This window comes from Chelonoidis abingdonii, chromosome 8 (assembly GCF_003597395.2).
Source record: "Chelonoidis abingdonii isolate Lonesome George chromosome 8, CheloAbing_2.0, whole genome shotgun sequence".
NCBI classification, from domain to species: Eukaryota; Metazoa; Chordata; order Testudines; family Testudinidae; genus Chelonoidis; species Chelonoidis abingdonii.
The window spans coordinates 44,445,513-44,461,606 of record NC_133776.1 but is presented as its reverse complement, the minus strand read 5'-3'; the positions used below and the strand labels follow the sequence as shown (position 1 = coordinate 44,461,606).

The 16,094-nt window shown below is 41.5% G+C and overlaps 1 protein-coding gene across 1 annotated transcript in view; it reads right to left on the bottom strand.

Annotated features, from left to right (window-relative positions):
• Positions 1-16,094, bottom strand: part of LOC116835533 (vertebrate ancient opsin-like) — a 143,931-nt gene that overhangs the window by 35,344 nt on the left and 92,493 nt on the right. Inside the window, exon 3 of the mRNA XM_032798425.1 lies at positions 10,375-10,608. Coding sequence (XP_032654316.1) covers positions 10,375-10,608 — 234 coding nt within the window. The remainder of the gene's footprint in view (positions 1-10,374; positions 10,609-16,094) is intronic.

Below are 16,094 nucleotides of genomic sequence, written 5' to 3'. Positions count from 1 at the left end.
TCATATACAAGAATGATACATTTATACAAATAGGGTGACCACACTCAGTAGAGTATAAGCTTTGTAATGATACCTTACAAGAGACATTTCGCATGAAGCATATTCCAGTTACATGATATTCACACTCATTGGCATATTTTTATAAAATCATATGGAGTGCAACATCACAGTGACCAGCCCAGTGAAGTTGGTCCTGTATGATTACAGATTCAACCCTAGTCATGCAGCACTGTGCCAAGACTACAGTGTTTTTGTTAGCCTGTCCAACCACTTGATGTTATAGGGAAGACTCAGACAGCACACGTGAAAATGCCTTAGTTGCTTCAGTTGCCCACTGTAGAGTGTCCATGTTTTGCATCTGCAGAGAGGATTGCTTAACTCCATTGTACAATAGACATTAATCTTGGTGTGAAATCAAATGCCTCTCACCTTCCACAGCCAGTGACAGGTCTGCCTATGGTCAACTTTGGCTTTAGAAATGTGCTGTGTCATTTCATCATTGATCCCGGCATTAGTAAATAAACTGTGGCCAAGATAACAATTTTTCGACCACATTAAGCACTATGTCATCAGCTGCGATTTCAGAGCAGGCTGGTAAAGCACATCAGTTTTCTTGAGGCTGACAGTCAAATTAACTTTGCTGATTTAAAAAAACTGTCGATTAGATGCTGCATCTCTTAAATGGCATGTGCTAAGAGTGCACAGTCATCAGGAAAAAGAAACTCCCTGATGAGCAAGTTGATCATGTAAGTGCAAGCACGAAGATGCTGGAGATTGAAAGTATTAACATATGTGCAGAATTGTGTGTAAATACCCTGGTCAAAGTCTTTGAAGAAATTGAGCAGCATAGCTCTAAAAAGAATGCAAACTAACATCGGTGTGAGCACACAACTCAGCTTAATGCAATTTGTGACACAGGGACTCTGACGAAGCACCATTTTCCAGAACTTTAGCAAGCATGTCATCCTGGACAGAGCTCACAATGGTGATGAATTTGTGCAGGTGTTAGGGTGACCAGATGTCCTGATTTTGGAGGGACAGTCCTGATATTAAGGGCTTTTTCTTATATAGGCACCTATTACCCCAACCCCTTGTCCTGATTTTTCACATTTGCTATCTGATCACCCTAGCAGGTGCCCAACTTAGTGCTAGATCCTCAAGAGATCCTTGCAACTAACTGTGTCAAAGTCCTTTGTCAGGTCTACAAACACCATATAGCGGTCACAATTTTGGTCACAACATTTTTCCTGTATTTGCCAAGCAGCGAAATAGCACATCTGCTAATCCACGTTATGCACAAAAACTACACTGAGTCTGAGATGATATCAGTGATGGTGGAGAGTCTGTTGAGAAGATCTTGACATGTGTCCTGCTCAGCAATGGAAAGAAGGAAGATATAATGATGGTTGTCATAGACTGCTTGGTCACTTTTGTATTTGTATACATGGACAACTGAGAAATTCTTGAAGTCTTGAGGCATAGTGTCCTGAGCCCAGATGATGGTGAATAACGTGAGGATTCAAGACTTGTGATAGTCACCATGCATATAGACTCCTGGCAGGGAATACAAGCCATAGTCTAGCCCTTACTGTTGTATTAATGTCATTTTGTTCATTACAACATGCCTTGCCCTGAAGCATTGTATGGGATTGACTGTGAGAAAGGATGACTCTCTCTCCCAAGGGCAGGCAAAGGTGTCAAAATAGCTGCCTTACACATTACTAGAAAGCATTAATAAGCTTTGTTTAGTTTAAAAGTGTCCATAGTACCTACCTAGGGGCCAAGTGTTGGCAATTCTAATGCTTATCCCAAATATTTCATCGTGATTGTTCTGTGGGTGGAGAGAAGAGTGGGTTGCAAGTAGAAGTAGAGATCTGGGACTTGGTCTTTGTAGCATGCAGAACATTTTTAATCGGCTTCTTTCTGTAAATCTGATTTTTTTTTTTAAGAGGGATATAGGGTGAAACAAGCTGACAGGTTTCCTTTATTTTTCCCTTCCTGGATTTTTCTCAGTGAGAAAATATTATTACATTTGGGGTCAGATTCTCAGCTGCTGTAGGTTGGCATCATTCCACTGAAGTCAATGGGACTGCCAAAGATCTTTCCCTTATAAGTCATAAAGCTGTAGGAACATTGTAATCCAGATATAGTTGAGCTAAAGGCTCTCTTGCAGTCTCTTTCCTGGACATGTTTCACTCCTGGGGAACTTTTGTCTTCCCCTCTCTTTTTTTCTGGTAGGATGAGCTAATTGAGAAGAATGTGGCACAGGCAATTTAACCATGATCAGAGAAACTGTGTATTCTGGGCTGGTGAAAAGGGCAAGCAGAAATGCAACTACATCTTACACACTGAGCTTCAGATCCATTTAGGCACCCAAATCCCACTGAAATCTACCTTTGAGGATGCAGGCTCAAGTAATCTGAAGAGCCCATCATGCAGAGTAACCAGATTTGTTTGTTTTGTGATGTATTGAGAAATACAACGAAAAGCAAGGAGATTGACACATGATTTGCAATGATTCCGGTGACTTTTTCTTAAACATGGCCTGTCTCCACTTCACTAAAATCTGCATACTAAGAAAGAAAACTTATCTAAGTGCTGTAGTTTATCTGAACTTTTCTGTGGCCCCCCTCAGTTTAGTATCTGAGTGCTGTAATGTATTTAAAAATAATTACCATCCTGCCTGCTATTACTGCAGTCTATAGAGCTCTCTGTTCTCTGGGATCTGTATCCCAGCAGAACAATCAGCCAAGTCAAAATAGTAAATTCTCCAGGGTTTTTTCTGAACATAGATATTTGGCATTCATTTTCAAACCAAGCCTTTAGCTTTTTTTGTCTGTGCTTATAGCTGACAGAGCCTTTGCAGGTCAGGGCCTTGGATTGCATGCCTGTATTCTCCTATGTAGGTGAAGAGCCTCACACAATTTAGGGTGCTGTAGTACATGATAACTAAACATTGTGTTTAGGAATGCTAATATCTGAGCAAGTTAACTTCCAAGTTATTCCATATGCCCCAGATTCCAGAAACGCATCCTGTTCCACTTCCAGCCAATGATACCACCTGGTGTATAACTTTTCCTTCCTCCCAGGCACCTAAACCCAACAGCCAAAGATAACCATCTCCTAGCTGTGGACATCTAGCTCTTTGTGATGAATGCACACGGATACCTGTGGAAACTCTGACTTCCCACCTCAGCCAGGAACCCCCTTCCCAAACCTCAGTATCTGAACAACACATGATTGATTTATACTCCTGAGGTAAATACATGTACTTACATCATTACCTTCTACTAAACAACACATGTTATGTTGTGAGACAAATTATATTCTCTCCTTACACTCTAAGATCTGAAAATAAGACTGATGTTTTACAACTTCAGGAAGTTTTACTGTTTCCCACAATAAAATCTCTAAGCTAGTGACTTGCTCCAATGTGTTTCTTCCTGATTGTTGCTATAATTTTACCCATGCATCAATTTTCACTCCATTTGTGAAATGCTTTTATTAAAGCCTGTTAAGTACTGAATGCAAAAAAGGGCAGGGGAATTTTCCTCCCACTGAAAATTGTGGTATAACAGTAACACATGAATTTTGAAATTCTGCTCCTGTACTGTAAAAGGAAACCACAGATGAATATCTGACCTCATTAAACATGGGAGTTGAGGTCAGGAATTGTGTTTCTAACCTCATTTGATAAGATTTTTTTAAAAAGATTTTTCAAATTAAATCCCCATATGCATTAATCCTAAATCCCAAATACTTGTTGCTATAGCTGAGAAACAAGCACTTCTGTAGTCTTCCCATGCTCACATGATTGTGAATGCACTGATAAGATATGCCTTCCTGCTGTAGTTAGGTCTAATAACTTGTTCGGGATAAATGGAGCAGTGGTGGAGCAATTACCTCTGAAAGAAGCAAACAGAAGTAAAACTTGAGGAGTGCATGCAGATCATGATCAGGAACAGACACACTTTACAACTGCTCTGTTCTCAGTTTCAGTGAATTTGAGATTTTGTTTTATAAATATCCCTTCCTGCAAAGAGTCAATTAATAGCCAAATTTGAAGGGTCCCTGTCAGACTTGATAAAGGATCCATTGTCAGATCTCTAGCAGAAGATAACAGTCACTCCCTAAGCCTTTCCTGCCAAGTCTGGGGCATGTGAATCAGGCAGGGAAGAGTTAAATATCTGGGGAGCAGATGTAGGGAGAGCTCTTTATCTTTCTTTGGCAATCCTATAAAGCAAACAGAAGCAAGGAATCATCAGTCTGGGAGGGGAGAGATCGGATTCAATTTAGGAAAGCAGAAGGATGTTTTTCCTTTGGGTCTTCTTTGTACTCTGAAAAAGGGCAGGAGGTGAGAGTTCATGGGTCTGACTGTCCACTTCCTTCTCCCTTATTTAATCATTTACCACTTGTGCAGAGGGAATATACAATGCTCCTATCCTGATATGCTAATACAAACCATTATACAAAGTGCAAGGCTCTGCTCTAGCTGTGTGCTGCCTGTATGCCAGGGGAGGGGAAGTCCATTCTGGCACTACTTACAACCATATCTCTATCATAAGAAAGATTCATGCCTGGGTATTAGGCTTATTTAAATCTTCAGATTTATTCCATATTCTAAATATTGTCAGTAATTAAACAGTTTAGACAATCATAAATTATTCCTCCTGTAAGACTAACACAAACTAAAATATTACACTGAACGTGCTTGTTATAGTTATAATAATACAGGGCGATTTTCTTAAAGCAAGAAGGGAATATATGATCGAAAGGACCAGAATGGAAAAAGAAGTCCAGGGTCCAGCTTCTCAGCTGGTGTAAACTGGCATTGTTCTATTAACTTCAGTGGAGGTATGCTGATTTACATCAGTTGAGCATCTGGCCCCAGGGATTTTTACTCATAATGGAAAACCTGCTGAAATGCTCTCCCTGAGGAAGTATATACAGTATCCCTATGACTGGCTATATATATTTGGCTGGTTATTTTCATATGTTAGATACGTTGTATACAGCATCTTTCATTTCATAGTAACTTCACAAAGTACACTGACAACGTATGTATAACCTCCCCAGTGAAATGCTAAACAGCAGAGAAGAAATACAGAGATTTGTTAGTAGTTTTTGTTGGATTGGTCCTGGCACAGTGGACACCACTTTAACTTTGTTACCATATCACACACACTACCCACTGTCAAGTCACGTCGTCCTAATACAAAAGAAGAATGAGTAAAAGAGATAAAACGTGACTCTGAGCCCCATGCAGAGTGGCAGTGCCGTGTGACTGCAGTGCAACAGTATCTTCTCTTAAGTACTGCTTACCCATTGCCATGGATTATCTGGCCTCGATACAGTACCACTCACTAGTCCCGGAGCCGCAAGAATAACAAGACGGTTTAACTTCATTTCTAATCTTTAGTTTTGAGCCCTTCTCAACGGAACGTCTGTAGGCATTTTGAGGCCCCTTTGCTCAGAACTCCTACCTCCATTTTAAGCACCTGCCAGGATCGATGAAGACTGAATGGGACCATTCTTTTCCCCAAACTGACACAGCAATTTAATGCTGATCATGTGACTCCCCAGGGGAGGAAGGGAAGCACATGTGGCACAGGCTGGAGGTGGTGTGTAAGTTTGTCTTAAACTCAAGCAAAGTGGCCTCAATGTCTGTCCCCTTAAGATACCATTCTGTCTCCACAGTCATAGATTGCTCCAATCCAAACTAAATTATCGCCTTCTAAGTGACAAGGAAAGGCTTCATAGGGAGAAAAGTTTGATTTTTTTACTGAATGGCAGCAGCCCAGATTAGCTAAACTATCAGCTGCTCATTATAGTTCTGTTGACCAAGACACTGCAGATGTTACAGAGTGCCCAGATATATATACTCAAGCAACTATGAAAGGGTGCATGGAGACCTCACAGTGTTCTGGCCATAGTTGAGGACTGTAAATACCAATGAGTACAGCTGACCAGAGGATGACAATTCTGTTTTGTGACAACTTTTGAGCATGAAAATAAAATCTTTTGAATATTTTTGCAGGAGTGAGTTGGTGCTGGCCTGGGATGAAGCGTGCCCAGTTCAAGACCCCATTCTGCCAGATTTGGAGCAGAGTTTTTCATCCTCCATTACTCCAAATCAGGACTTGAGTTAGTCTAGGAGTCTAACCACCCAGCTATAGACAAAGTCTCTTTATGATCCAAAAATCTTCCTGATAAAAATTTTACAGAAACAGATTTGTCTCTGTGAAATGTTTTGCTTGCAGTGAAAAAGTTCCTATCAGCTCTACCAAGGAGAGAACTATTTAAGATGGCCTATGGGAGAGTGACATGATATAATGGATGACACTAAGGGAAAAATTAAAATGATCAATAACAGTCTCCTGACAATGAGACCTAGCTGGCTGTGGAATAGTTTGCTAAGGTAAGTGGTGGAAGTCCAGTCACTTCGGAAATGTAAAACCTAGACTGGTCAAGAAACTAGAAAATGTACTGTAAGAAACAATCTTTTATTGCCATAGAGATAGGAGAGATTACCAACAGGTGCTTTGCTTCTCTAACACCAACATGATTTGTTTCTAGTAAGAGAATACACAGAGCACAGCCCGGCCCTTTTGTGGAACTCAAAGGCAAAGGAAAATGTTAGCTCCTCAGGGATAACAACCACATCTATACACACACAGGGTACCTGGAAAATACTCTAGATAAAATGGAGGGATTGCTCTAATAGGCTGCCTCCTAGGACTTGCATCTTTAAATTATTTAACATGTTAATGCATTTCACTTGAATGCTCATCAGCACACAGCTGGCTGCTCTCTGAAGAGAACAGATCTCTTTTTATGGTTTCAACAAACTTTTTAAAAAATTGCAATCAAGAGAGGCAGACTACATGTGACCTGTAAACTCCAGACACAATTCTGCACACAAGCCATACCACCCTCCCAAAGCAAGATATCAGATTATTCAAAAACAAGCCCATATTCTGCAGGAAATGACTTGTAGATTTTACTACAGAGGGCTATGAGTCAGAATTAAAATATCTGACCCAACTGGCTGATCCCTGATGATTCTCCCCCCACACCCCCGCACACCCCAAGCATGTGATGTGGAAGATATAACACCACTGCAGTCACGGAAGTTCACCATGAAATTGAAGAGCTTGATTGTTATTTATACTAAGGCCCTTTTACATCCCTCCAGCATCCAAAGCAACCTCAAAGTAAATGTAAGTTGTACTCAGTTGAAGGCCTTTTTACACTGTCCAAGTGGTGTAAGTGAGAATCAGGCTCCAGAATTTTAGAATGACGGTGCTATTTTTGTTCTGAAGCCACAGTGTCTCCCAAGCAACATTGTTTTCCTTTAAGCACTTATTGGACAGGGCAGGAATTCTGACACTTCCCAGAACTTTAACAGATAAAGACAACAGTTAAACATGTCTTGGTCCCAGGATATTAATGAGACAGGGTGGGTGAGGAAATATCTTTTATGGGCCAAATTTTTATTTGTGAAAGAGACAAGCTTTTGAGCTTCCACAAAGCTCTTCTTCATGTCTGGGAAAGGTGAGTTACCTACCTTCTCTCTCTAATGTGACAGTGAGTCAAGTGGACAAAATATCCTACAGGCTTGAACTTCAAAATACCTGAATATTGCCTTCTATGGTTTGCATATGAAGTGAATCTCAGGGAGCAATTAAGTAGTGCGATGGTGTGTGAGGTGAGCATAAACTTGGAAAGTGTGCATATGATTCTTTGCTAGGGAAAATTTTCTAGGCAAAGTGCATCTTTCCTCTTTTATTCTCCCTAATGCAATCCAAATCTTAGTGCTTTGTCGCTATCTCTGAACTCCCAGGCCAGTGTTGTCTAGTTGCCTCAGTTTGATCTCTGAGCTTTTCTTACATTTCATTTTGCCACTTTTATTTGAAAAAATTATGACAGCCATATAGATAGAATATATTGTGGTAAAATGCACATTGAGTTGGAACTAGGATACTTATAACTATTTGTACCCAAACAATTTAACAGTATAATTCCTCCCCCCCGCCCCCCGATAAAAAGGGGTAAGTCCAGCTTATTGACTGGCCAGTGTCTTGTACTGCATCAGAAGAACAGAATTATATGAAATCAGTTGTTACCATCGTATAACACCGGAGTAATGGAGAGGTAAATCAGACCCTTAGCATCTAGCTTTGATGCTCTTGTCAAGTTGTCCATGCACATGCTAATCCAGGGCAGTAGCAATTCCTCAGTGTCCTGTTTGCTCTTCACTAAATAATAATAGGTTGTACCCACAACCATTCATCTATGCAGAACATTTTCTTTCTCAAAATCAATAAACATATTCCTAACTTGCAATACATTTTAGGTCACCATGATGTCTTTTCTTCCCCAGTGGGAAAAGCTGTCAGCTGCTTTAGACCTCCCTCTTTACAGATATTATTTAAATGCAAAAATCATTCAGCTCTGTGCTGCATCCCCTTCACAGCAGGAATACTGTTCCTATAAAAAGGTGGCAAAATCTGAATACCGCGTTCTAGATCAGCCCTTCCCGCAGCTCCCATTGGCCTGGAGCAGTGAACCGCGGCCAGTGGGAGCTGCGATCAATTGAACCTGTGGACACGGCAGGTAAACAAACCGGCCCGGACCGCCAAGGGCTTTCCCTGAACGAGCGGTGGACCGGCTTTGAGAAGCACTGTTATAGAGGATTGTATGTCACTAGTAATTTTGGACACTCATAGTTAATAAGTGAAATTTGTTAAACATTATTTACCTACATGCTGAATGGCCTATATTTTACCACAAAATATGCAAAGGCTCAGTCCTGTTAATATTCTAGATGACTGCACAAACTATAATATTTGTATATAAAGCTACTTCGATCCATCTGTTAAAATGTTCATTCCTTTCCCCTTCATTCCAGCCAGAAGTTTACTTCTATAAATAAAAATAAATCGGGTTTCTAGTGTTGAATCATTAGTTAAGAAATGTGATGATCATGATCGTTTAAAAAAAATCAACCTGTTTTCACATCTATTTCACAGTGCTTGAAATTCAGACTATGTAAAGAAAGACATTGCCAATTTGGCTATGTTGTGTGTATTTCTCCTCAAAGTGTTTGAGCATATTTTGTGATGGAGTTGCACAACTGAGGTTCTCATTGGCTTGCAGGGCCAGGAGTTTTGGAGATTGTAAAGCATCCAAAAGACAAATAAATACATAATGAGAGCTATGTTGAAAGAACAATACGTTGGAAACAACTAGGTTTGGGTGAGAGACTAGTAAATGGATTATGAGGAGGGAGTGGACAGAGGTAAGTGTGTGGGAGGGGGAGCATGACTTCAAGACAGAGAAGAAGGAGGGGAAAGGCAGCACGGACTTTGGATGGGAGTAGTGGATGTGGCGAGGTAGAGGGAAGATAGGAATATTCATAGATTTTTAAGGCAGAAGCAATCATTATGATAATTGAGTCTGAACTCCTGTGTCCACCATTATTTACCATTCCATCAATTTGTGTCCTCTGTAAACATTACCAGCAATGATTTTATATTAACGTTCACTGTTGTGAAAGAAATCGAATAGCATTGGACCAAGAGCAGATTTCTGCAGGGCCCCCTTATAAACACCCCCATTGGATGATGATTTCCTGTTTACAATTGCTTTTGATGAGGAGAAGATGACAGAAGTATGACTGAAGGATTTGAGAGGATGACAAGAAAAGTGAAAGAGGAAAGAAAAGCTGTGGGAGAAGAGTGTTACTGTGTGCTGGTCATAATGTGGTGGAGAGTAGGTAGAATGGAAAAGCGTAGGTTCACTGAGACCTCCTATACTTGAGAAAAACTTCAGACTGAAATATGTTTCTGAGGAATCTGGTGCCAAGCTTGCTGACACAACGATTTCCTCTGTTCAGTGTCTAACTCTTAACTCTTTGTTTAGATGGCAAATTATCATTGACTAAGAGAAAGGAAACTTTAGTTGGTTGTTCAGGGTTTGTTTTATTTTTAATGCTCCAGACTTGCCAACTTCTTTATTTAGGGAGCTGATCTCCATGCTCACTACCTTCTGTCACACACATTTTTAATCTATGTCCTTGGCATCCTCCTTGTTTCCTTGCAGAGTTTCACCATTTGCTTTTGGAGGGTTAGAGCTCCATTACATTCTTTTACATTTGGCCTATTTTGCATTCTTGAACCAGATCCTCAGCGGGTGTAAGATAATGTCGCTATGCAGACTTCAGCAGAGCTACACCCACTGAGGATCTGCTCCACAGTCGTTTTCATTACATGGTTATTCTAAAAATGTCCCTGTTAAAAAGAAATATTTGTTTCTACAATGTCATGGCACATATTGCATCAGAACAAACCTTAGAGATACAACTTTACTTACTTGTTTGTTCAAAAATATGTAGATGACTGGATTGTAGACTGTACTACTTTTTGCAAGGACTGACGGAATGATGCTGGCGGACGGCGTAATTAGACCAGGTTTTCCAAAAGTAGCTATCAGGGCCATGATCCCATATGGCAGCCAGCAAAGAAGAAAACAAATTACCATCACAATCACCATGATCAGTACACGTTGCTCTCTTGTCCGGCCCATTCCTTTAGTAACACCACTCACCTAAAATAAAGAAAACAGGACTGTGAAAGAAACATTAACAGCGTGTATAATTATTAATTCTGAAAATGGCAGGAAATATGTCCGATTTACTAGCATTAGCAGTTGTAGCAAGTGGCCAAAGCTACTGTAATGGGTCCTGCACTTTTCCTTGGTGTGGTGTGTCAGGGTGCCACCCCTTGCCCCTATTCTTGGGCATCAAGGGCTGTGTTAGTGCCCTGGTAGATGATAGGTGGGGAGCAGGAAAGGGACCCAGATACGGCCACTTACCCCAGGTCCCAGCTCCTTCAGCTTCACTGGCTTCTTACCCTCTTTCCCCTTGGGTAGAGTTTCCCTCACTCCTCTGTGATGGGGAGTCCCTCTGCTCTACATGGGCAGGGTTTCCCTTCCCCTTGTCCTCTGGTTAACAGTGGTACTCCTCCAAACTCTAGTCAGCTCTCCTTCCCTCCCCTTGTCTGACTTGGGCTCATTAGAATTAATGATGGCCCCTTTCATCCAGAGGAAACCAAACGTCATCTGCAAGCTACATTTGTGTGTAAAATGTTGTGCTCAGGGGCATGGCTGCCCAGAGGATTCAGGGGGCCTGGCGAATTGCCGACGACGAACTAGAGCAGAAAAAACTCCAGGGCCCCAGGCCCCGTGAGAGTTTTCTGGGGCTCCTGGAGTGAGAGAAGGACCCCGCTCCAGGGGCCCTGAAAAACTCTTGGGGGGGCCCCTGCAGGGCCCGGGACCGGGGGCAAATTGCCCCTCTTGACCCCCCTCTGGGCGGCCCTGCTCATTGGCCTGGGCATACTAGCAGAGAGAAGTGAAGGCCTACCCTAGGCTTATTGCACTTGAATAGCACTTGTTGGACAGAAATCCAGCACAGTGTACCCCGTGAGTGTCTAACAGGTCTGGTCTCCTGGGGCCATGGTCAGTCAGTTTGGTGGTAAGGTCTGGCTCCAGCATCCCCTGCTCCTTGAATGTGTGGTGCTGTTTGTTAGTAACATGTTTCAGGGGAATAGGGAAAGATGCCAACTGCTCATTTGTAAGTGCATGGAGAAGGAGAACACAACTAACTACTGAAATGCAGCCTTCTCATGGCAGAACTGGGCAAATGTTGGCAGCATAGAGCAATGCTAAGCTGCTAAGACCTGGAAAATACTTTAATCTGGAGTGGATGGATGTACAGGGGTAATTTTAGAGAGGCACAATGCAATTTTCCTACTTGTAATTTGCCTGGGGTACCCTGGCTAGCACTCTAATGGGCTGAGTCATCAGTTGGTGTAAGTCTGCAAAGCTCCATTGACTTCACTAGTTCAACAGAACTACACTGCTTACATTTTTAGGGGCTTGAGGCCACTCCTATCTGTGGAGAGTAGAGGGCCATTGGATTTGTAAAGCATCACAAGTGATCAGTTCTAAAGCTTTGCAATTCTACTAGCATACAATCAATCTTGTACTATTAGTGTGGTACTGATCGAAAAGAGATCCCTACTACTTCCCCATCATTGCTTCTGGGTCAGGGGACGTTGTATGATGTTGCTGGAATGATGCACAAACTTGAATGAACTATGTTTCATTTCTTACTGGATATTCTGTATTCAACTGATTTAAAAGAGGATATAAAAACTATAGACTGCAATGAGTTCTGGATGAGGCCTGATGAGATTTGAATGATGCAGTTAACAACAACATTGGTACTTACATACTTTTTCATGAGAAATCTAAAGTGACTAAGCCATAGTTTTCCTGCTTACAGTAAAATGAGTTTAAAATTCTCCCAAAGTATTTTTATTTATTTACTTAGCTTTATATTTTAAGCCTATAGCTCTGGCAAAGTAGATCAGATGCTTCTACTCACTCTTTCTCAAAAAGACTGTCCAAATTGAAAGATGATGAACTTAAAACTGATAAATAGGAACTCCAGGGGTGTCTCACCTTAGCATGATTGAAATTCTCTTCTGCCACTTGAGACCAGATGATAAATCTCTCAGCTTCTTGTCCCTCTAATAACCCTTCCCATAGACTCACAACACTCATTCAAAAAGCCACCAGTTCCCTATACTGCTTAGCCTCCTATTGATAACTGTCCTGTTGCAATGATTTTTTTTTTGGTCTACAAATTCCTCTTCTATATTTTCCTTTAATCCTTGGGACCTCTCACTCCACATCAGACTGCCCTGCCCCTCTGAGCCCTGCCACTGGTGACAAATTCCATCCCTTATTAGTCTCTCATCCCTATGGGAATGAGCAGGCACTGTTTAACCTTCACAGAGCTGCTGCCTTGATCAGATTAGGTAAGGTTAATGAGACATAGGCTACATCTACACTAGGAGATGGGCGGGGGGGGGGGGCTGGGGGTGGTGTTTCCCAGCTCTCATACACATACTTGCTCCAGCTGTCATTCAGCTAGCTCTAGTATAAATAGTAGCCTAGTCATGGTAGTGTAAGTAGTAGCACCAGAGGTGCTGCTTAGCCATGTTGAGTACAAAGCATGCCTGAAACTGCCCTAGCTCATAGCCATAGACTAAAATTAAGCCCATCCCATGGACCTCTCAAACTTTTATACAATCCATCAGTTTCTTCCTCTATGTCAACAATAAACCTTCACCACCTCAAGAGAAACATTTTATTTTATTACTTATTGGTATATATTTTCCAGATGAGGCACAGAAATTTAGCCATGCAACTTCCACTGATAATGGGAGCCACAACGATGAGTGCTGCATCTTGCCATGAAATGTACCGTGCAACTACAGTAGACCCTTCATTTTTATTGATTTATTTATTTTGGAACACCAACTTTATGAACAACTAGTTATAAGGACCATGACAGGAAGAGGTATGGGGGTGTGTGAAATCATATAATGAAAGGGATGTCAATGAAGAACAAGCTTTGTAGTGGTGTGAAGGACAAGAAGAAAGTGATGCAGTGTGCCACACTGCAGCTTGTGCATCATACCTATGGAAATTTTAAGAAGGTCTTAAATTAGAAAAGTTCCTAAAATGGAACTCCTCAGTCCTCAATCAGTTTGTTACAATAGGGGTTCTACTGTAATTAAGTCAAATGAAGGCACTTGGCCAGATCCTCAGCTGTGCCATGAAATCTATGGAATTAGACCAATTTACACCAGCTAAAAATGTGATCCTAATTTGGGATTTTGTGCATTTCTTTTTTGAAACCTAATTGGTTGCTTAGTGACATTGTTTCTAAAAAGGAATCACTCTAAGGCATACTTAAATACTATAATTGTACTGTGCAACTATGATTAGTCTATGCTAACAAACATTATAAGAGATGCAAGAAATGGATGGTTCTAGTCTTTTTTTCTTAAAAATGTAACGTAGTTTCAGGACACACATTCCATCAGAATTTACCTCAGAGTGCAGTAGGTTTTTGTACTGACAATTAGATTGCTAATCACACACATCAATCTAAAACGTCATTTCCACTATAAAGGCAAGGATCAGTTATTGCAGTGGCTTGAAGGCTATTTAGTACTCTAATTCAAGTTAGTGTCTCAGACTGGTTACAATGCAGGCTGTATTTGTAGATGCCAATATTCACAATGTATAGTACTTTAGTGCCAGGCTTACTTAGTGCATTAGAACATGGTAAGGGACCTGCTAAGCTTGACAGAAGCAAAGGCTGATAGACATACAGCCGTTCTCAAGGGCTTTCATTAATATGAACGAACAAGCCAAGCCTTACAACTTTGTTTACTGTATTCAAGACTGAAAAGACATTCATTTTACCCTGATTTACTCCTTACCTTTTCCTGTGCAAAAATGATCAAATAAAAAAAATGCTAGTGTATATCAGGTATTTTGATCCGACAAAATCATTCAGAACTTTGCTACCCCAGGACAGAAGACAAGGAAAAGCTTGAATAGGTTTACCAAATATATTGACTGAACCCCATTCTGCTTGCCAAGACTAATCTGAACTGCTTCATGAGCTAGCTGTTATAAATCAAGCGTGAAGCAGGTCAGCTTGATCCCTGGAAGGCTGAGAGAAGCAACCACAACGTTTTGTAAGAGAGTGAAAGGCAAAATTCAGATCTGGAAGTTGGAGAAGAAAGAAGAGACCCCTCAGAGTAATGTAGGGTCCTGCACATCAACATGTTCACCAGCATAATAAATTTTTCCTAAAACCATGAAGCTTTGGGGCCAGATCCTAGTCCCATTGTAGTCAATTAATTTTGCATTCAGTGTCACTGGAGCAGGAGCCCCCTCTTAGTTTAGCTAGGCCTCTTCCTTCAGTGAGATCCACTTACATGTACCCCACAGAGCCCCTTTGTCTTCAGTGGGATTCCACCCAGGTGAATGTGAGCATCTCATTGCAGGATTAGGGCCTCAAGCACAAAGGGAGCTGCTTCTGAAGATCCTTACATGCTCACACAGCCCCACAGGTGGATCTCTTTTCAGAAGGCATTAGAGACCTTGTACTTCTCAACTGAGAAAAACCCAGGAACTTGGCAGGTCCAAGGCTTACTACTAGCATCCTTTGCATGGAGATCTGTCTCACGGAAACATTCCCTCAGCAAACTGTCTTAACAGCAGGGACAGGAGTAAATTCCAGATACAAACAACATGTTACAGTCTCATGAATTCAAGGGCAAATCGGCATTTTTTTTGTGGCATTCTGCAAACTGGAAGCTTTCATTAATGAGGAAGTTACCACACTGTCTTCAAGTTCTGATATGCTGCTGACCTGTTAACCCAGCCTTGAAGGAAACTGTCTCTGGAGGTAACCTTTAAGAGTAGCACAGATGAGAGATCATCCCTCCACTTCTCCATTCCTGCCAAGGAACCATGAACTTTAATGCTTAAATGGGACCACTTAAAAGCTATTAAGCACAGAAAAGTTCTCTCTCCCCTCCCCATCACACCTATCTTTCAAAACATGGAGGAAATGAAATGTAAACAGCTCTGTTAATGCCATGTGATGGTTGCACAATTAAAACTGCAAGTAGTAAGATCATGCAAAAGGTTTGAGAAGCATAATTTAATTGTGTTCCACATACCTTCCATTGTTTAATCATATTTCTGGATAAGGGGGTACTCATGGCCTGTACTGTGTACTGATAAAAAGGAGCAGAAGAGGGTGGAAGGTGCCCTGTTATTTCTTTGCACTAGCATGGCACACCATGCTTTTTCTGCCCTGGGAGGGGGCAGGCTCTGCAGAGCCACTCTATTCTCCCCTCCCCCACTTTGGACGGGTGGATGAGAAGAGGCAGGCAGGGCAGTGGGAGGAGTCTCGACTCAGTCCTTGGAATATTGCCAGTGGCTTAGTCATGCTGGTGCACTGGGGAGTATATGCTGTGATGCTAGATGTGGTGAAGTTGATTCTTTCTCTGGAGCTGTGGGAGGGAGGTACTGACACCTTGAACTACAGTCTTCCTCCTGGGCTGCTCCAAGGGCAGCCCTTTGCTTTGGGTGGGTTTACAAACTTATAATTTAGCCCAATGTGGTATTTCTGTAAAATGTGATATGGCCAGAATCCT